Source organism: Monopterus albus, unplaced genomic scaffold (genome assembly GCF_001952655.1).
Source record: "Monopterus albus unplaced genomic scaffold, M_albus_1.0 scaffold9.1, whole genome shotgun sequence".
Classification (NCBI taxonomy): domain Eukaryota; kingdom Metazoa; phylum Chordata; class Actinopteri; order Synbranchiformes; family Synbranchidae; genus Monopterus; species Monopterus albus.
The window spans coordinates 1434472-1455308 of record NW_018127889.1 but is presented as its reverse complement, the minus strand read 5'-3'; the positions used below and the strand labels follow the sequence as shown (position 1 = coordinate 1455308).

The 20837-nt window shown below is 42.4% G+C and overlaps 1 protein-coding gene across 1 annotated transcript in view; it reads right to left on the bottom strand.

The window, feature by feature from the left end:
* The window catches only part of syne1a (spectrin repeat containing, nuclear envelope 1a), a 120823-nt gene that overhangs the window by 36344 nt on the left and 63642 nt on the right, over positions 1 to 20837 (bottom strand). The window contains 27 exon segments of the mRNA XM_020587870.1: positions 735 to 875; positions 2804 to 3025; positions 4587 to 4781; positions 5001 to 5059; positions 5450 to 5471; positions 5710 to 5832; positions 6942 to 7127; positions 7441 to 7578; positions 7710 to 7892; positions 8498 to 8650; positions 9000 to 9155; positions 9264 to 9429; positions 9899 to 10188; positions 10941 to 11159; positions 11783 to 11927; positions 12061 to 12398; positions 12690 to 14291; positions 14488 to 14886; positions 15001 to 15157; positions 15561 to 15826; positions 15999 to 16175; positions 16324 to 16449; positions 16773 to 16919; positions 18178 to 18354; positions 19409 to 19576; positions 19750 to 19902; positions 20330 to 20656. Coding sequence (XP_020443526.1) covers positions 735 to 875; positions 2804 to 3025; positions 4587 to 4781; positions 5001 to 5059; positions 5450 to 5471; positions 5710 to 5832; positions 6942 to 7127; positions 7441 to 7578; positions 7710 to 7892; positions 8498 to 8650; positions 9000 to 9155; positions 9264 to 9429; positions 9899 to 10188; positions 10941 to 11159; positions 11783 to 11927; positions 12061 to 12398; positions 12690 to 14291; positions 14488 to 14886; positions 15001 to 15157; positions 15561 to 15826; positions 15999 to 16175; positions 16324 to 16449; positions 16773 to 16919; positions 18178 to 18354; positions 19409 to 19576; positions 19750 to 19902; positions 20330 to 20656 — 6435 coding nt within the window.

The following is a 20837-nucleotide window of genomic DNA, read 5'->3' as shown; positions in this document are numbered from 1 at the left end:
ACAAGATTAGTTTAGACTGTCTCAGTTTTACTTTTCAGCTGCCCTACACTCTGCCTTTGACATTGTTGCTTCACTACTGCATCAGTAGATTACACAGAAGCTCGTTCAGCTAAGTTTAGAAAATGATAAACTCTCATTTTGATCTCAGCAAAAAAGCAACTGGCAAACAAATTTTCTTAAGCAAAGTAAATCTGCAAACATAATGCTGATTAAAAGGGGAAGCAGGGGTAACAAAGCAAGTCTCCAGCTGTTTCCATCCACTGTATTGATAGCGTTGACGATTGGGGGGTTATGGTTTGGTGGTGGGAATGAACAGTCCTGCTGACAGTGTTAAGCAGTCCATTGTTTCAAGTTATTTAGCCACATATTCTGTTTTTAAATCTTATACTTATTAAAACAAAAAACTTGGACAACAACGAGATACAGACTCGCTTGTTGTTTTTTTTTAAATCTTTGATATCTTGAAGTTAAAGCAAATCAAAACCACAATGATACTGAAATAGCTCCACATGTGCATTGCAGTGGCACTGGGTAGAAAAACTATTTGTAGACATGTTCATTTTCACTGGAAAACAGTAAAATAATCACATCCCCGTGGCAACAGTTTTCTTTTTTGAAATATTAGACAGAGAGTTTAAAGTGTGATATGTAAAATGCATGGTGGTAGTGTGGCGGAGGACCAAGTCAGGTATTGCTGGAGAGCTCTGGAGGTTACCAGGGTGAGTTTGCAGTACCTGGTTAAGAGGAGCATCAGTATTAGCCCCTGGGGAGGGGGAGCGGCAGGTAGGGGGAGAGGAGACCTCACTGTTTGTGCCCTCCTCTCCTGACTCCTCCGTCACAGGGGAGAGGAGTGTGTGGCAGCGGCCGGCTGTCATCTGAACACATACACACCACGCATCAAAAGAAGCAGGTGAGGGACAGGGAGGAGCACAAAACAGAAAACACCCAAGTGAAAGGAGTGAGGAAACAGAGAGAGAAGAGGGAGCATAAAAATTAATAGGGTCATGCAGGTAACAAGTGCAGATCAATTGCAGCAGGCGAATTTCTGATTACTTAAACCGAGATTAATCCAAACACACAGGGAAGAGACCCGTTAAATCACGTTACCGCTGCTTACATCAAACACTGCAATGCTTTTGTCACAGCACAGCATTAAAGAGACATCATTCAGTGCAGAAGTGATCTCTGCTAGAAAATGGACAAGCACTGGATTCAGTGGCAGGGAATGATCTAGTAGGATGTGTCGTGGGACTCATCAGGGGAAAGGAATGGCCGTTACCAGGAAGTCAAAATCATGCATACTGTAAGTACACACACACTCGCGCACACTGATTATTCATGCATACTGTAGAGTTGCAGTTTTAAAACCACAGAAATTTCCTTTCCACCACAGACACAGAAACCTTTCTAAGTGGCATCCAGATATTATTCATATCTTAAGTTTTAATATTTTCTTAGATATTTAATCTATGTTTTAAGAAAATTCATCTTTAAGAACTAGAAACAAACAAAAAAGTATTGCAGTCTGATGCATAAAGCACAATTAAAAATGATATTACAGGTACTGTATGTTCAAAGTGAAAACAACTGTACAGTGTATTTAGAGCAAAAGGAAGAAGTCTAATGGAAATCCCCAGGCCAAAATGTACATGAAGCATACTAAAGCCTGGCACAACCAACAGAGGCTGCGACTAGTGAATACAGCAGCAGCAGTTGTTGTAGACGTAGTGCAGTGTTCTGTGTGGCTGCATGCTTCAGCAAGGAGGCAGAGCTGAAACATAAGCCAAGCCAAACTGGGCTGATTTTTGGCAGTTAATGCAGAATCTGGCTGAGTGACTTGGGCCCTTGTTACATTCAACGGACTTTCACCCCACTTTTATGATGCAACACAATGCAACACGGAGCATCAGCATACCGTTATGTGTGGGGAAACTCAGTGAGATTAGTTAGAGCCACGGAACTATCTATGCTCAACAGTAACAAATCAAGGACACAGGCAAACACAACCGCAAACTGATTGTGTACACACAAACCTATGCTCCGCTCACACACACACGCACATATGAAGTCATTTCCTGTTTCCTGGTCTGCTGAGACAAACAGCAGTAACAGGGCAAGGAAGCAAAGAAATTTGAATCAGAGAGGCACAAAAAGCCAGAGGAAGAGAAGGGAGTAGGGTGGTTACATATGTGCAAAATCTAAAGGAAAAATGATAAAGCCAAGGATGGCAGAGCACAGTATCAGGGTCATGTCAAGCAAAAAGAAGTGGGGCAGCAGTGCCAGAGCAGTAATACACAAGTGCTAAAATAGTAACACAAGGTGAAGGAAAGATGAGGGGAAAAGGCTCAGGTTATTTTTGCAGAACAGACACGGAAGGAAAGGGAAGTAGAGGGACCACTGAATGGTGGCACATGAGGCCTTGCATCCCAAATTAGACAAAATGCCATCCCAGGGGTCCACATTTTGTTCTAATATTTTTGTTAACTTGTAATTAAATTGTACTGATATCTATTGCTAGGAAAATAACAAGAGTTAAAGTTTAACCTGTAATTATAATTGTCATCCTCAGTCTTTAAGCTAATTACATTCTTGTGAAATGAACTATATAAACACTCCAGATACCCCAGTAGGACTCCTGAGAATCCCTGTATTCCAGTTAGAGAATCACTGGTCTCGATATAAAGGGAGAAGGGCAAGAGGCTCCACAACCAAAAGGAGCTGAGCAGGCATACAGCAATGCAGTATTTGCATGTGTGTCTGTGTGTGATTGTGCATGTATCCAGAGGAAGGCTGTGCCACTCACCATAACAACAGAGGGGTGTGCTGGAAGCTGCTTGGTGGCAGCAGTTACCACAGCACTGGGCAGCTCCTCATCACTCAGCTCGTCCATCGTGTCTGAAAGGCCCTCCACCTCACTGACCGTCAGCAGCATGGTGGCATGTTTGGCCTTCACTGTCAGCATCTTACACTTGGAGTGGAGCGAGGCTATCTGCTCCTGGTAGCCACGGATCTTCTGGGCCAGCTCCTGTCAAAACATCCCCCAAACAGAAAACACCACCGCCCCAGGGTCAGGAGACTGTGGTTGAGTCCACAATGGAAGTTTAATAGTTCCTGGTTAAAGTGATTCCTGAAAAAATGGGGCGGTTGAGTTGGTTCAGCACTGAATGTGGTGCCGGTATGAGAAGTCTACGTGGAGCAAACGCATTCTCCTCTCTCCTCGGTCTCTGGCTTTTGGCTTCACAGTGTGTAAACGTAGAAAGAGAATAGCACTGCCTCACTCTCTCTCTGTATCTCTGAGCCAATCAGAGCAGCACAGAGGCGGGGGATTCAGATCAGCGGTGAAGCCAATAGACAGGATGTTTGGTTGAGAGAGAGACAGACCCTTGCAGAAATAGTTCAAAATGCCTCCGACACTCCCTCTCGTACACATACACAAATAGCAAGGAAAAACAGGAAGTGATCTCACTGCCTGAACCTCCCCCGTCTGCTGCCTGCCACTTCCCTCCTCCGCCAACCCTCAGAGAATTCTTTTTAACAATAGAGCCACAAGGAGACGGGGTGTGCTCATGGAGGAAGAATGACAGACATGGTGTCAAATTACTGGCCTAGTATGAGCTGGCAGGCTGGGTCCAGCTCCTCCTTTGCTCCCCCTCCTCCTCTTTCTGTCCCGCAGATGGTCAATACACTGATAATCAGGCCATGTGACTAACTGGGCCAGTAGAGTTGCAGCTATCTGCTTGCCTTAGAGATCAACCTAAAACATAAACACATTGTCATGCCAAGTCACTCTGCAGTGACAGAGACTGCAGAACAATGACTATTTAACTGAGGTTATGTCTTCTTTTTCAAATGTTAAATAATAATAGTATAATATCTGCCAGAACTGTGCAAAAAAACTGTGCTGCCTGTGGGGAGATTTGATCTGTTTCTCTGCAGGTCTTAGCCTCTGCCTCCCTCCTTCTCAGCTTCTCTCTCCACACAGGAGATCAAACACACTTACGCAGCACAGTAAAACCGCAACAGAAAGCACAAGGCTTAAAATTAACCATCTAACCATTCACAGTGCATCAAACAGGAATCTATTCGGATTATATTTACATGCACCATCAGATAATGAAGGAATGTGCATGAGTTGGGCTTGTAGAGGCACAACACAATATTGTCAAATGTTTTATTGAGTTACACTACTGAAGTGCTTGAGATCCTTATTACAGTAGCTTGCTATCATTACAAAAAGTATTTGTCATGTCAAGCTGTATTAATCTGTATTTCGTGGAGAGAGACTAACCCACTTAATAAAGACTGATAGTGCATTGGCCAAAAGTGACCTGTTGTTCACGGTTCAGGCTTAGCCTCTTAGTTTCCATTAAAGAAAATCTTCCTGTTGCAGCACACACTGATATTTTAGACAATGGTGTGCTTACATCTGTGACAGTTAGGAGAACATGACAAAGCCTTCAAGCACAAAGCTAAGTCTATAAAGACATGTTCTTGGTTTGTCGTGGAGAAAGACTGAAGGTTGTTACAGCATCATATTAATTCTCATTGTTATGACATCTGGGTTTAATGCCTAAGTGTCCAAATACCTCATGATGGTGTATTTGAACCTGAAGTTCCTGTATGTTATTGGTGGAGACAGGCCGGTCCTGAATGATGCGATGGGCTTCTTCTATTAATCTCTGGAGGTTCTTCACTTCCTGTTCGTACTGCTCATACTGCACCACCGCCTCCTGGCAAACAGGACACATTTGGTGAGGCTGATGCTTCATCTTTTCCAAAACCTAAAGTGTGATTCATATTATTGACCACAGTAGGGAAAATATTCATTTCTCTCCAGGGACGTCAACGGTCAGTGTTACCTACAGGAGGCAAAGGAGTTTTTTCCTCTGCTCTCTCTATCATAAAGGTCCCTTTAACATTCAGAACATTTTGGCTATTTTGTTTAAGATAAGACAAGCAGTCTATCTCAAATACGACCCTGATAATCTTATTAATCTTACCACAATGAGCTTAAAAGCAAAATAAGCCCAGAACCAAGGGATTTGATGATAATACTGGTCTGACGGGGGCAAAAAGAAAACACAAACATTCTTGAGAAGTCCTGTTAGGACACTACAGCACAATACAGAGAAATTCCAGTGTGTGATAAGTCAAAGGAGAGCTACATCACTCTTCTCTAATATGACTATACTGCTGCGCTTCTTATATGCATCTGTTTATTACTGACTTGACATGTAACTTAGCACTCTGGGAAAAAAGACTAATAAGTCAAATGTAATACAAAAGCCTATTACCTTGGGGGAAGGATTTTATCACAGTAAGTGGTATTGTAATGTGATAACATAATTGTTGTTCATTTGGCTCTGATTGACAGAATTTGTAATATTGTAATGTGATAACATAATTGTTGTTCGTTTGGCTCCGATTGACAGTATTTGTAATTTTAAGCCCTCCATTTCCACCAACAGGCGCTTATGAAGGAACAAAGGGGTGTGTTAGAGAGTAGGGAGGAATTAATGGGCATGCATTAAAGTACTTTGCTCATACAACTACATGTAAGATGCCGGCTGTTTGTGGGGGTTCTACTGCAGCTGCAGACATGAACAGTGATGCACTGTGCATATGTACCCTATTATCTTTGCTTTTGAATTTCTAATTTGACTTCTGTGTGAATGCTGAACACATAGCATTTTGTGTCCATGAGTCTACCTGTCTCTGTGTGAGCTGCTCTCTGAGGCTGAGCCTGTTAAGGTCTGGGGAGGCAAGTGTGACCTGGAGCTGGTCTACAGCTGCGTGAAGGCTCTTCACCTCTACCTCCAGACGTAACATGTCCTGAGGAGAAACACAGAGAGATAAAACAAATCAAAGGAAAGAAAATGCGGGAGTAGAAGCAGCGTATACTGTTTTTATCAAACACATAATGCAGCTTGTATACAAGGAGGTAAAAACAGATTTCCACAAACTATATGATATCAACCTGCTTGCAGCACTAGTATTTTTTTCCATTCAATTTAAGATATTAGATTAGATTCAACTTTATTGTCATTACCCATGTACAAATACAAGGCAACAAAATACAGTATGAATAGAAAGATAGGTATAAAAAAGCTAATTTGCAGAGTTTAATTGACCGAGTCATATTTGATATGAAAAATGGTAACACTTTATTTTATAGAACTGTAAAATCCTGTTTATTTCCAGATGTTTCCTGTAAATAACCACATAATATTGTACTAATAATAGGTAATATTAGAGAGTGATCAGTTGGTATGCTTCTAAATGCTAAGCTAGAACACGTTTTTATTCAGAAGAGAGAAGATCTACATATGCAAAGTGTGAAATTTGTCTACAAACAACAACATACAATGAATAACGTTTTAAAATAATAAATAAAGGAATAATAAATATTAACTGACCTTAAATTGACAAATGCCTTTCATGAAAATTCAATAATAACCAACTCAGTAGAATAACTACAAAAAAATTAGTCTCAGGACTTTGTCTCTATTTTTTTGTAATTAGTACCAAAGTACATGATCCTTTACAGGAAACTTTCAAGACATTATAACCAAATAAAATAAAGCATTACCAAAAAATTTAAATGACAAGTCACAGCAAATAAAAGTTACACTAAGTTTGAAGTGTAGACCAAGGAAAATCCAAGCTCACGGGACGAACAGATTTCTAACACAATGTTGGCAACCACATTAGTGTAATTGTGTTACCGCTGCATGAGCTCAAACTGTGCTTTCTAATATGACAGTGTACTGCTCATCAGTGACCATAAGAGGGCACTGTTGGATTATGGCTGTGGTGTATGTAGACCTCTTGTAATACAGCAATATCTGGATTTATGGAATAAAACTTTCTGTGGCTCTTGAAGGATTAATGAAGATCGTTTGATCACTGAAATTCACAGTCTGTCAGGAAACATTAGTTACCTTTGCTGCATCCTGCAGGCTCTGGAGCTGAGTCTTGGCAGTTTGCTGCAGCTCTTCAGTAAGTCTGCTGAGGTGTTTTACCTGCTGGCTCCACCCCTCTGTCTGTAACACCTCCCCCAGATGCCCCTCCCTCTCCCCCATGGCCTCCAAGTCACCATGGAGACCACGACAGTCCCGCAGCAGCGCCTGTCACCATGGGAAAATAAATTACAAGTCAGAGAGGAGCCTTTCTATGGAGCAATTATACTAATTAGGGCTGGCCAAAACCCGGTACAGCACACTTCATTGAAAATCAAACAAGTGTTTGAGTCTAATTAGCTGCAAATTTGTGAAGTATCTTCAAATTTAATAGGTTAATAGAGGGAAATAGCAGAGCTCATTTCTGATAAAGAGTAAATGTAAAATGTTTTATGACCCAATTTTCTGCACAGGACAACAACAGTTTTAAGACAGCTTAAAGCCATTCACACTCCCTGCTTTGTTACTCATTAAAACTCACCTGATGTGCACGAATTTGCTCCTGCAGCTGGGAAGCAGAGCTCCAGATGATATTACCAGTGACCAGAACTTCAGCTTTCTCTATCCACGCCAAAATGAATGCCTTCATACCCTGATATTCTTCCACCTGTCTTTCGGCCTGCTCACAAGAAAAAGACCAAAAACACAGAAGAATTAATGTATAAGGCAAATGAAAAAATTACCAAATATTTTGTTGTTCATTCATTCAAACAATGTTTCTTTTTGTCTTTATGGAGGACTACATTTCACCTTTTTCAGTCTGTTGGCTCTGTCCTGCAATTTCTGTGTTGTGTGACGCTCCACCTCTGTCAGTTTGGCCACCACGCTACCCAGCTGCTTACACAGCAGAGGGTTCTGCTCACTGAACTCTTGCACTGCTACTCCCAACTCTGCCAGAGAGCAACGACAGGATTCACACTCTTCACAAAGAGCCTAGAGAAGAGAGAAGAGGAAAGATGATGGAGATGAGGCCAAAAAAGGAAAAGAAAGGAGGAGAAGTCAAGGCAAGATTCAAGAACAAGGGGAGTTTAAATGTGGAATGAAACCTGAAAAGTAAACATCAGAAACATTACATTCAAGGCAGTTATCGCTTTCTGTATGAACTAAAAGAAAGGAAAAACTCCTATTCCTTGTCCTGTCAAAATTGGGTAAGATTGATACCACTCTCATGTTTGTAAGACAAATATGATACTACAACTGACAGCAAGATAGCTCTGCATAAAGACCAGAAAAAGTAAGTAATCACTAATTAACACATTATATCTCATTTATGTAAAGATAAAAAAAATGACAAAGAAGGGGCAGAGGACTGAGAGAAGAAAAAAGTTGCAGTGGCAAGATGGAAAACAGGAGGGAAGCGTCTGAAATTCCCATCTGGAATGCTCCCCTCAAAAGTGGGTCAGTCAGTGTTGAAGGCAGAATTCAGTTCATGCCATTCCAACTCTCACACAGTCATTAACCTCAACATCTGCAAAATGAATAGTCAATTTAACAGGGGTTAATTGCTTCCTAATTAGTCAATCTGTCTGGTTGATTACTTTAGTGACATCTTTAGCCTCCTCTAGGTCGGCAGTCTTGTCTTCCAATTTCAGAGCGATGGTCTTGAGCTTCGCCTCAACGTCCTGGAGTCTGGAGCTGAAGTCCTCTTTCACATCTCTTGTCTGCTGCACCTCCCTTTCCCTCGCCTGGACCTAAAGCAGATGGCAGAAACACACACACTTCACAGTAGAGTAAAACACTAACAAGCCTTTTAACAAACTAAGAGCCAGTAGAACTCAAACAAGCAAGTGCCAGCTTTACACTGGTGCATATACAGTATATTTACCCACCAGGAAATACTTTCATTATTTGAAAGTGTGGATCAAGTTTCAAATTCTTCAATCAGTAAAAAAAAATACATGCAATACAATAAACACTAGAAACACTGAAGGTTTGAGGATTTCTAGTTATTTGATTATAAACTTAAACACCTACAGGATATGTCTTAATTAGTTAATGAAGGTTCAACATTTAATAAAATCTGTTGCCAGAAGAGATCACCTGGTCTTCAGCAGAGCCCAGAGCCAGAGCCACCTCGGCCAACTGCATGCTGAGCTCAGAGGGCAGACCCGCCTGGAGGTCCTGGTACTTGGACTGCTGCAGCTCTGTCATGCGCTCCACACTCTGACGCCTGCTTATGACCTCACCATGTGCGGTCTACAACACACATAATATTACATGAAAGACTGCAAATCAAGTCTTTTCTGTTGTATGACACAAAAACACTTATTTTTTGTGTGCCTGTATATACATGTAGTGGGCTACCTCTAGCTCTTGCAGCAGAGAATCCAGGTCTGCAGTCGGACTCAGCAGTAAGCCACGAGTGTCCTGGATCCAGCCTTTGACCAATCCTAGCTCCTTCTCAACCTCCTCTCTCTCCCTCAGCTCCTGGTGCACCTGAACCCTGCTGGCTCGTACCTGTGATACAAGGCTAGACAAGACACAGAGGAAGTAAATGATACAAACGTAGATAGGATTTTATTGATTCATATTTAGTTTTTCATATATATTGTTCGTACAGATTAACAGCTTTTACAGAGAAAAAGCAATGCATAAAAACTTGAAGTGCTGAGACAAACAGTACTTATATTTCCTTCAACTGATGGGGTGTAAAACAACTTAAATATCCACCCACTGAAATAAAAAGGAATGCAAGTATCACCTTGTGTTTTAAAATATTACATGTTCTCAAATATATATTCTTTTTCTTCTTCAGATTTCATTCTACAGGATCATGAATTGTAGGTGCAACAGCTAATACCTTTGTAAAAACTGTCATCTTGTGATCTTGTGCATGATTCTGCACTTAAAAGCTTTCAATCTATATTTTCAGTTAAGATAAAGTCATGTTTAATCCTGTTTTTAGTTGGTAGCAGCAGTTACAGCACCAGGTCACTCACCTGCTATATTGCTTCTGCATGCTTCTGATCTCTTGTAGGCACTGTCTCTCCTCATGTCCATTCTCGGTCCTTTTCTCCATCACCTCCTTCCCCTCCTCCTCCTCTCCTCTGAGCCTGTGAGCATGCTGCTCCAGCAGGGCCAGGATGGACTGCTCTCTCTCCACCTCCAGGCTGAAGGAGTCATGATACTCCAGGAGGCTCTGCAGTGCCGCCCTGGTGGCTGCCTTCTCAACCGTACTGTCTGGGACACGACTATGGAGGTCTTTGGACACACAGCAGACCTTTTCCATCTGGGGGCCAGAGAAGTTAATGCACAAAGATTGTGGCTCAGTTGCTGCATCAGATTTATGGATAATAAGGTAGTGACAGTCAAGGAGAAAGCGGAGGATCGAGTTTCAAGTTCAAGTTGTTTCTAGTTACATGTAATTGTGCATAAATTCAACTAATACATAATCTTTTCAAAATCTGCAGTACACACTATTCTCTGTGACAGAGTCCAGAGACACAAGTAAAGAAAATGACATCAGGTCCAGCTGAACAAAAGGACCACAGAAAACCAATAGGCATGTGTCACCTATGAGGAAGTGACCAGTCTTTACACTTTGACCTAATTTTCCTGTAAGGAGCTGTGCTTTGTGGGAATTCTTGACAGCATTTGCATTCAAAGTAGGTCAAAAGGCAGGAAAACGCTTCATGACACAGTGTTTTGGCAGGAGCAAACAACTGGCCTGAAGCCTGGAGTTACATCACAGCACACCAACTGAGTTTCAGTTGTTGCTGTGTTTGACCTACATCTGCAGATGCAAGAACAATTTGGTTGACTTGTGCATTTGCTGGCTGTAAATGCCATTTGAGTGCAGTCAGTAAACACTGGACACATTGGTGGTTAGTTTTACACGGTATATGTGCATGAATTGAAGCACACTCACCACCAACACTATGTAATAGATACAGTAGCTGAGTATGCAAAACCTTATCACTGCACATACACTCAGGGAAGCATGTACAACACTACCAACAACTCTGAAATATCTTCTCCTACCTTCTCTGTGAAGTTCCTCCACTCCTTCACGGTGTCCTCCAGTGCCCTCTCTTGGGCTCGGGCCACACTACGAAGCTTGGTCCACCGTTGCCATAGTGATGACACAGAGTGGCTGGTGACAGATTTGCTGGACTCAGAGATGATCTGCTCTAATTCTGTGGCGCTCTCTTTCATAGCATTTAGAGGGAACTCCATCAGGTTGATGTGAGCCACCAGAGACTGCATCCAGAAAAATGACCACAAGTCATTTCACAAACACACTCTTCTAAAATATTACGCAGACGTTCAAGTAATAAAAAATAATAAATAAACATTTTACTGTTTAAATATTAATGTGCGTCTGCTGCCCTGACAGGAACAAACACAGTGATTTAATGTAATGGCAAAATAGGACACAGCCGATGCAGGTTAGGTTTTCTATAAATATCTGATAACCCTTTACTACAGTTTCTCTGCTCTATGAGTAAAGCTTGATTTATGGTTCTGTGTTTAATTGACATAGAACCTACGCTGTAGACTACATAAGTGGCCTACACTGTCGTGAGAATTTATACTTGTGCGCTGGTGTCTGCCAACCTGCAATTAGTCCACCAAAACGCTAGCTGGAGGTGGTGTGTCTATGCCATTGTAATGCGTTTCTTCACCACTTACGTACAAACAATGGCAGCTGAAACTGAGCATGTCATGTTGGAGTTAAAACACAGTTGTAGCGTGCAGTTACATTTCTGGAGAAGTGCACGTCAGGCTATGGGGTAGGCTATAGCGTAGGGTACAAGGCCAAACGTTACCTATGCTGTAGATTTAACACAGAACCATAAATCAAGTTTAAGACAGTGACCTACCTTGTATCTTTGACACTTGTCCTCTGCCTGCTGGATACTGGTGGCTTTAGCTGTAGTGAACATGGCCATCTTGCTTTCTGTGTCATTCATCTGTTCAACCAATGCCTCCTTTTCATGTTGGAAGGAGCTCCACAGAGCTGCACACCTGAGAAAATTATAAACCAATATTAACTGGAATGATATAATGGAATATAATATGCACATGCATACTTTCATTACTTGGCTTTGCATATTGTATAAATATGAAGAACAGAGGATAAATTAATACAGTGACACACCTCTGCAGCGCCTGTCTGCAAGCATCTAGCTGCTGTTTGATGTCTGTGTTTCTCTGCTGCATTGTCTCAATGTTTTCTCTGAGTCCACTCATCACTCCTGGTTCCATAAAATCTACCAGCAATGGATTCAAAGTCCTCAGCTCCCCTAAACCAGCTGTGAAGCTCTTTTCCTGGGCTGAAATTTCTGCCAGATCCTGCACAGAATCTGTCTGATTCTCAAGCTCCACTCCCAAGCTGGCTTTCTGGAGCAAAGCCGCAGCAGAGTCTAGCCATTTCTCCATGGACTGCAGCGATAGGTGGTGTCTCTGGACCAGGGAAAGGGCTTTATCCACAGCCAGCTACAATATGCAGAAGGTGATTTTATTAACTTCAGTTTGTACTTCTTTCTGCTATAAATGGCTAAAAAGTATTAGTACCTTAACTTTACATTTAACATAATGGAATCTTTTGGATTATGGCATTTAAACATGAAATCCCCACAAGAGTTACAAAGTAAGATTCAGGTCAGATTCCTGGTAAGTTGAGGATGTGAACATGGTGGAAGCAGTAATTTTCTTTCAGTTTTGATCTGATTTGTATCAATCAGAAAAATAAACAGATTGTAATTTCTGAATAACATAAGGACCTACCAGTTTTTTATCAAGTCCTTGTATAACCTCAGCTCCCAGCTTGGTCACCTCCTGTAGTTTCTCTTCAACTTGAGCTGGAACAGTTTCCTTTCTAGTGCAAAACCTTTGCTTTTCTCTGCTGTGCAAGGCATCCGCTATCCTCAATCTACTTTTCACTTCCTCTTCAATGATTTTCAGTTTGCGTACTTCCTCATGTACCCTCTCAATTTTGACCTCTGAAAGGGTCAAAGGATTCTCCACTTTGTCCTTGATGGTCCTAAACCATTCCAACATCTTCTCAGTCTCTCTTGTGAAATCTGCATTCTTTGTGACCGTTTCACTTTCTTTAACAAAACATTTTACTTCAGATCGTAAAGACTTTAATAATTCAAGCTGCGATGTAGTTTCATGAAAGGCGACGGGATCAAACTTTAGACCAAGGCCTATAGCTTGTTTGTTACATTCTTCAGTCCGAGAGCTCACACCATCCAGATGTTCCAACATGGAATATAGTCTTGTGATTTTATCTATAGCACCTAATTCTTTGTCTGATTTAAGCTGGACCAGATTCTCTTTAACAAACTTGATTTCAGAGTCCAGCTTGGTTAATGCTCGGTTATATTCAATTAGTGTTTTTAAGCAGTCATCTAAGTATTTAATTTTCTGATCAGTTCTCTTATTCAGTGTGTTGTGGAGACTGACTATCTGCTGTGTCTCTTCAGCTCTGTATTGCTGACCTCTACTGAGAAACCCCTCATTTTTGCCATTAAGTTCTCTCACAGCAGGGGTAATATGGAATAAACTTTCTTTAAAATTTTTGTATTCATTAATTAGACAATCAACATCGTCCTCTTTGATACTGATAGTCTGCTTCTCCAGATTGTCAAACTGCTCCTGAAGCTCCTTGAGTGCATTACGAGTAATATCAAAGAAAGTGCTAAACTCTTTTCTCTCTAAAAGTATTTGATGGACTCTGTCTTTTTTCTCTTTGGCTAGAGCTAGGATGGCATTGTACTGCTGAGGCAGGGCATTAAGCCTCTCATCTAGGTAACAATGGTCAATCTCATTCAGAGTAGGGAGGATCTCCTGGCCTATTCTCTGAACGATAAGCAAGAGGTTCTCATACTCTGAAGCTTGTTCTAGGACATTCTGGAAGTTGGACAGTTGTGTCTGCAACTCTGAGTTATTGTCAACGTTGCTTAAATTGATTTCAGGGAAGGTGATGGCTTCTGCTTGTCTCAACCAGTGGCAAGTCTTGTTCAGGTCAACCTGAAAGTACTTCCTGGAGGTCAAGGCTTTCTCTAAGTCTGTCAGACGCTGGGTGGTTCTCTGGAGGGCAGTTTCAAATGCTGCCTGTAGCTCCTCAAGTCTCGCCAGGGTTTCTGCTCTCTCTTTCTCTGTGGCATCTCTCTCCAGCTCCCGCCCTTGTACCCAGAGAGATGCCAGCTCCCTTTGGTAAGCACGCAAGCTGCTCTGAACCCCCCGACATGCAGTAACTTGTTTGGCCAGGTCCTCAGGGAGAAGTGCTATGTGATCATCTAGCAGAGCCTTCCTCTCCTGTTGCTGTACCCAAGACAATGCTCTCCCCAGGCCTTGAAGAAACTGCGTCCTTTCTGTGAAGGCCTAAAAAAACAAAAGAGTTAAACATTACAAATTATTTACACATTTTTAGCAGCATGGAATAGACATGTTTCTCTGCTAACACAAAGTTTAATCAGTAGCAACACTGTTTTATTTTACAGCTTGTTTCTTGGACCACCTGGTTTCTCTAGGACATAACTAAAATTTTACTTGCATCCAATTCAAAACTGTTGCTTACCTTACTGAGGTATTTCCTCCTTTGCGCCACTTGAGCCCCCAGACTTTCCACCTCAGTCTGGGCTTGTTTAACAAGCTCCTGTAGACATCTCCTCTCACTGAGCCCCAGCCTGGAGGCAACAGCATGGGCCTCGCTCACTGCCTGACCTAGCAGCTGCTGGCGAGCCTCCAATTCAACACACACACTCAGGTGATCAAACAGAAAACTCTGGGCCAGATCGGGGGGTGGGCTGGTTTTCAGAGCAGAGGTAAATGCAGGTCGCTGCTCCTCCACCCACTCCCGGGCATCCCTCAGCTGGGTTTCCACCCGTGCCAGATCCTCCAGTGTCTGTGCAGAGTCCTGGATCTTCTGCTGAATCAAGGATTCGAGGTGGGCCCAGTGTTGCTCCAGGTAACCCACCTAGGTAAAGGCAGAACACAGTATAAAACTGGACCCTGTACTTAGACTCTACATTATTACAGATTTCAATCTATGCTAAGAAGCTGCTAAAAAACTATAAGAACGGAGCCTCACCTGTTGCTTGACCAGCTCTTTGTCTAGAAGGCTAAGTCGAGGCAGGATAGCTTGTTTCTGCTCCCTGAGGTCCTCTAAAGTTGCTCTTTGCTCCTCCAGGTCACTAGACAGCTTCCTTAGAGCTTCTAGATGTTCACTTGTACTTTCTGTGTCGGCCCTAAGTACACACAGCAAGGGTTTGGGGGGTCTATATTGTAATATAATAATATACATGCATTTACCAGCTTCTTTATTAAGTACACCTGCATATGTACTGTATGTATGCAATTCAGTGCAACACTTCCACCTTAACATCTGGGCTTATGGGCAAAATGTTTCAGTTTTTGGTGAAATTGCCATAAGGTGTACCTAATAAAGTGGCCGGTGAGTGCAGATATACAGTAATAGTCTGTTGAGATAAAGATAAAAGAATAATTGAAATAGCAGAGGAAGTGCGTATGTATGTATAATAAATACTGTCCATTTAGTCTTGATATAGAAATCACACATCCATTTAAATGCATGTCCAGTATGTTTAAAAGTAGGATAAACATCACATCCTACACAGAGGAGACCGATACCTGGCAAGATAGTCCCATTCCCTGGATACTTGGTGGAAGAGTTCCTCCACAGCGACGACACTCTCCTGATATTCCCCACTTTGCTGCATGTCCTCCCCCCGCTGGGCCTCCAGTTCTTCAGCTTGCTGGCCCAGCTCCATCCACCTCCTACTCAGTCGCCTTATCTCCTCCAGGGTAGGAGAGACCTGTCCATCTGTCAGTTTACTAATGGCTTCATTTAAATGGGCTACTTCAGACCGTTTCTCCCTAATGTGATGCAGGAACTCCTGCAGGAAAGATAACAGATATTCACACTCACACTGAACTTGAGTTTATTTACCTTATTAATTTAATTTTTGTGCCTTCATAATGATATCATGAAGTTCCTCTATCAACAATACAATGTTGTTGTAGAATAAACAAAACCATTGATCATAAGCATACAAACCAAACACAAACCTGTGCCTTGTCCAGCTGGTTTTGTGCAATCTTAGGCTCTAGCTCACCAGGTCTCCTGATGAAGTTTTGAAGCTGTTGCTCTGTCTCTCTCAGCTGGACCTCCAAATTTGCCTTCTGCTCCTCAGTGTCTCTCCAGCTGTCTGCTACCTCCTCACAAAGTAGCATATTCTCCTCAATCTAGGCACAGACACTCAATGTAATCAATTCACTAAAAAGCACCCAATTTTAAAAGCCCAACAGCTGTCTACTATGGCTGCGCACACACACACACACACACACACCCTGAAACGGTCTGTTGTTTAAACACTTATTAAAGCCAACTGACCTGCAGTTTAACCTGCTGGATAGCTTTTGCGGTCTCCCTGACACATGGCTCTGACAGGTCACATGTTGAGCACACAAGCTGAAGATAAGTGCTTGCCTGTTCCTGGAGAGCCCGCTCCTGCTTCACCTGCCAAAAACGGTTTGTTAATGCTCTTATAATTTTACTAGCTGATCATATTGTCTGCTTCAGGATAATTTACAGAACTACATGCACTTTGTCCATTTGAATCTCCATCCAAAACATGCAATCAAGCAAATTCTCCATAAGATTGCTATATGCCAGTCATGTATGTGAATACAATTAATTCACAGATATACTCATAATTTATGAAAGTAACAACATGTGTTAAAGAAATTGAGGCAAGCAACAAATCAGTTACTGTATGATTTTCATCAAGTCCTTGCAAAATACCCAATTCTTTGTTAACAAATGGATAGCAGCACACTAACCTGCTGTAACGCCTCCTCCAGGCTGAGAGGAGGATGTGCAGGACGCTCTGGTTCTTCTGAAACAGAGGTCAACCAGGCCTGGCACTGCTGCAGTGTGTCTTGGAGACTCACATGTCTCTGTAACTCATGGTCCAGACTCTGATACACCTGTAAAACACAGACAAATGCATCTATCAATATAGTGTGTTACCCTTGGACTGAACAATACACTACTATAAAGTAAAAATAAACACTAAAATGATACTGAAAACATATTATATTATATCTATATAGGTATAGGTATTATAAAAAACATTATATTTCATGAAATGAAACTCTATTCAACACCTGAAACTAAAATGAGGACAAAATGTTTTCTACTAACAGCAACAGAATACAATATTAAGTGAAAGAAACCGTAAATATTACTATATACTACACAGTTTAGCTTTGATGTTAGTATGACATGGCCAAACACAAAGACAAATTAAATGATAAACCCAAACAATTAGAAAGTTATGCAGTGTTGTATTTGACAGGTGTTAAATGCGAAGGAGTCCATGCCCTCCAGGGGAGAGACAAACGGCAACGGCTGACTGACAGTGTTAATATGAGAGCCCGAAAGATTGGAGAAGGGAAGCATGTATTGGCAAAAGGCCCAGTGCATTTGGCAAAGGCCAGAAGTCTGGCATGGTGGCAAGTGGCATGCAGGATATTAGAGCTGTGTTGTGCTGGGACACAGTTGGCAGCCATCGCAACACTGAAGTCGCAGTTGTAGACAAGCCAGCAGTGTAGTGGTAAAGTGTGGCTGGATCACACAATGCCAGATTGGATGTGTAAGTGGTGGAGGAGGTGGTGCCTTGGGAGGTGAGCTATGATGACAGAGTAGGGGTTGCCAAAATGACAGAGTGGAGCTGGATTAGAGGGCTCGCCAGATCTACTGAATAGTGGCGTGTGACCATTTTTGGCTCATGCATGAAAAAGTAGAATTGACTGTGGATATGCGGAGATTAATATGGAGAGATTGAGTTAGTGTTTTTGGCTGATGGTGTATGTCTGAGTACGGCTGCCGTTGAGCTCCCCTTTGGCAGCCTTAATTGGTTGTGCCCTCTACACTGGCAGTGAAGGGCTGTGTTGAGAGACGGATTTAAGTGTCAGAACAGTTTAAGATTAAGTGGATGAATATGCTGTTGGAATATTAACAGCACTAATATATTTCCTTGCATGCGTGGTCACAAGCACATCCATGCATGCATCTACAAATCTGTGTGTATTCAATGCATCACTATCTCCTAAACGTCTTTTATGCTAAATGATGAAGAACCATTTCGCTACTTCAAACACAGAACATCTTTGTCAGTTTCCCATCCTTCTCCTCCTCCTGTGCCCCCTTCCTCCCTCTTTCGTTCTCCTCCCCCTCACTCACTCTCTGTGCTGTGCTACAGATGGCAGAGTAGCTGTCTCTGATGCCTTGCTGGTGAGCCTGGACCTGCTGTCTCAGCCTGCTCTGCACACGGTCACTGCACCCTTGTACCAGGTGGTCTCCTTGCTCTTTCAGGCCTGCCAAGCGATCCTCAAAACCAGCTATTTCCTCCATGATGGCCTGCGGAGAACAAAGTAACCAAGTAAAAATCATGTTAGTGAGAGGCCCTTGAGACAATATATTATATACAGTACTGTCTAGAACATTAAACAGAATGTTCACTGGTCAGTGACACAGGAAGTCAGTGGTGTAAAACAGGCCCAAAGTGTTGAAATTGAAAGGACATGAAATTTGCAAAAGACAGTTGCTTTGTGAATTTGGACTTGCCCCATTTAAATGCAAAATCAGTTATAAAGTTAAACAGAAACTCTTGACAATCAGAAACAATGGGTTACTTGTGTAATTCCTGGTTCTTTGATAACAGAGTGAGGTGTTTCACTATGGGAATCATCCAGTGCGCCAGTGTGACCAGCTACAGAAGGTCTAATGGCACGGCACGACTGTCTGTGACAGACCAGTCAAACCATGCTCGGGGCTCTGCCCACCCCTTCTGTTACAGCCAACCAGCCCCTCCTCAATCATTCTAGGATGGTTTCTTACAGGGTTTATGCAAGGAGGAAAGTGATGGTGAAACACCTCACTCTGTTATCAAAGAACCAGGGATTATGGAAGTAAACCAACATTCTTTTTCTAACTTTGCTTAGTGTTTCGCTATGGGAGATATAGCCCACTCCCGGAGCGCATAAGTTCTCCTGAAGCTAGAGAGCAGAAATGACCCATGCAAGATATTTAAGCATGTTCTGATCCTTCTCAGGACAACATGGGCCAATGATGGCCCTGAGACAGAAAAGAGTGCTGGGATTATGTTTTCAAATCTGATTCAACAGTCATGTGCCTGTGCACTCTCAAATGCTGAGTAGTTAATTGAGTAGCACTCAAAATGTGGTTAGTGTGCCCTCAAATGTTATGGTTTATTTCCACACAGGTGGGACAAAGAGGAGTGGAGGGAGAAGAGGAGGGGATACTGTTTGAGTTTGTTTTGACTCTCACTTCACCCTTGATGGTCAAAAATAAAGTTTGTTTTGACTCTCTCTTCGCCCTTGATGGTCAAAAATAGGAGGGAGAAGTTAGTTAATGCGGCTTTAAACAGAAATCGAGTGATGTGACTAGTCACCTTGTGTTTGGCCAGCTGCTGAGTGGCTGCCTCCAGGCTGCTGCTCACAGTGGGATCAGGAGTCACCATCCTGCTGGACATCTGGAGCAGCCAGCGCTCCACTTCCTGAAGCTTGTTGTGGTAAGCTTCCTGTTCCTTCACCTGGCCTTCCAGATTCTCCACATGAGCCTGGTTCACATGATCACAATCACTCTGTGCACAATACCATTACAATCAGAGTAACATGTGCTTTTATTTACTGAAAGTCTGATTTATTCTAAGGATTAAAAGTCCTTCTTAAACATAGCCTGTATATGATACATCTATCTATATCAACAGGTCATCTGAGCACATGTTCTCACCATGGCTATTTTACAGAGTTCAGTGTAGTCTCTTTGCAGTCTGGTCATTTTGTCTCTGATGTAGGGATAATGGACAGAAGCCAGCAGAGTGTCTCCTTTTTCCACCACTGACCTGATAGAGCCATCATGGGACTGAACCATCTGCAAAAGAGCCTGGAGAAACAGTCAGCGTGTATCTTTAATATCCTCTTGTATAAGATGAAGACCATCCTTAAAACAAGCACAGTATGTTATGTGATGGTATTATTATCATATCCAATTTGGATTCACCTGTACTCTCAACCACTTCCAAAGCTTTTCTCAATAAAAAAAAGCAATGGTACACTCTAGAAAAACAGTCAGCAGCTGTGTGAAGTTTACTCAGTGTTAAAGTTGATGAGCTAAGATGTGCAAGGACACTAATGTGGTCCATTAAGCCAATAATATTCAGCAAGGTATTGCTGTCATTTGGACCCACCAAAGTGCAAATTGCTCAGCGTGGCATTGATGCGATGCTCTGTAGGGCTTTATGAGCATGGTTTCAATTTAAATTCAGTACAGTAAGATGGGAAATACTGAGAAATTACATAGTTGCTGCTACCTTGTACTTAGCCAGCTGTGCCCTCCGTTGGTACAGTTCAGCCTTGGGCTCCACCGGGGTGCTGAGCAAAGCCCGGGTCTCCACCAACCACTGGGCCTGAGCCTTGTACCGGTCCTGGAACTCCTTGGATAAAAGTATTGCCCGTTCAAGAAAGCTGTGCTCCTGCCTGAGCCCACCTGCCAGCTCCTCTAGCTGGGCTAGACGAGCCTCTACCTCGCCTCCTAAGCTTTCGGCTCCAGCCTCGTCCAGGAAGCCTGCTGCTCGCTCTGCGCGCTCCCTCAGAGATTTCAGAAAACTGTGACCATGTTGGAGCTCAGACTGAAGAGTCTGGATAAGGAGAAACAAAATACAAGTCTTCAGGGGTTCTGCTGGTATCACCTTTACTTTAATGACCTTCAACCAGGGCATTTTACACACAGCAGAGTTAAAGGAAAAACTGTTAAAGACTTCCCTGTACTCGTATACTAAAACGGTAGCATACAGTGAGGAACAGAAGTATTTGAACACC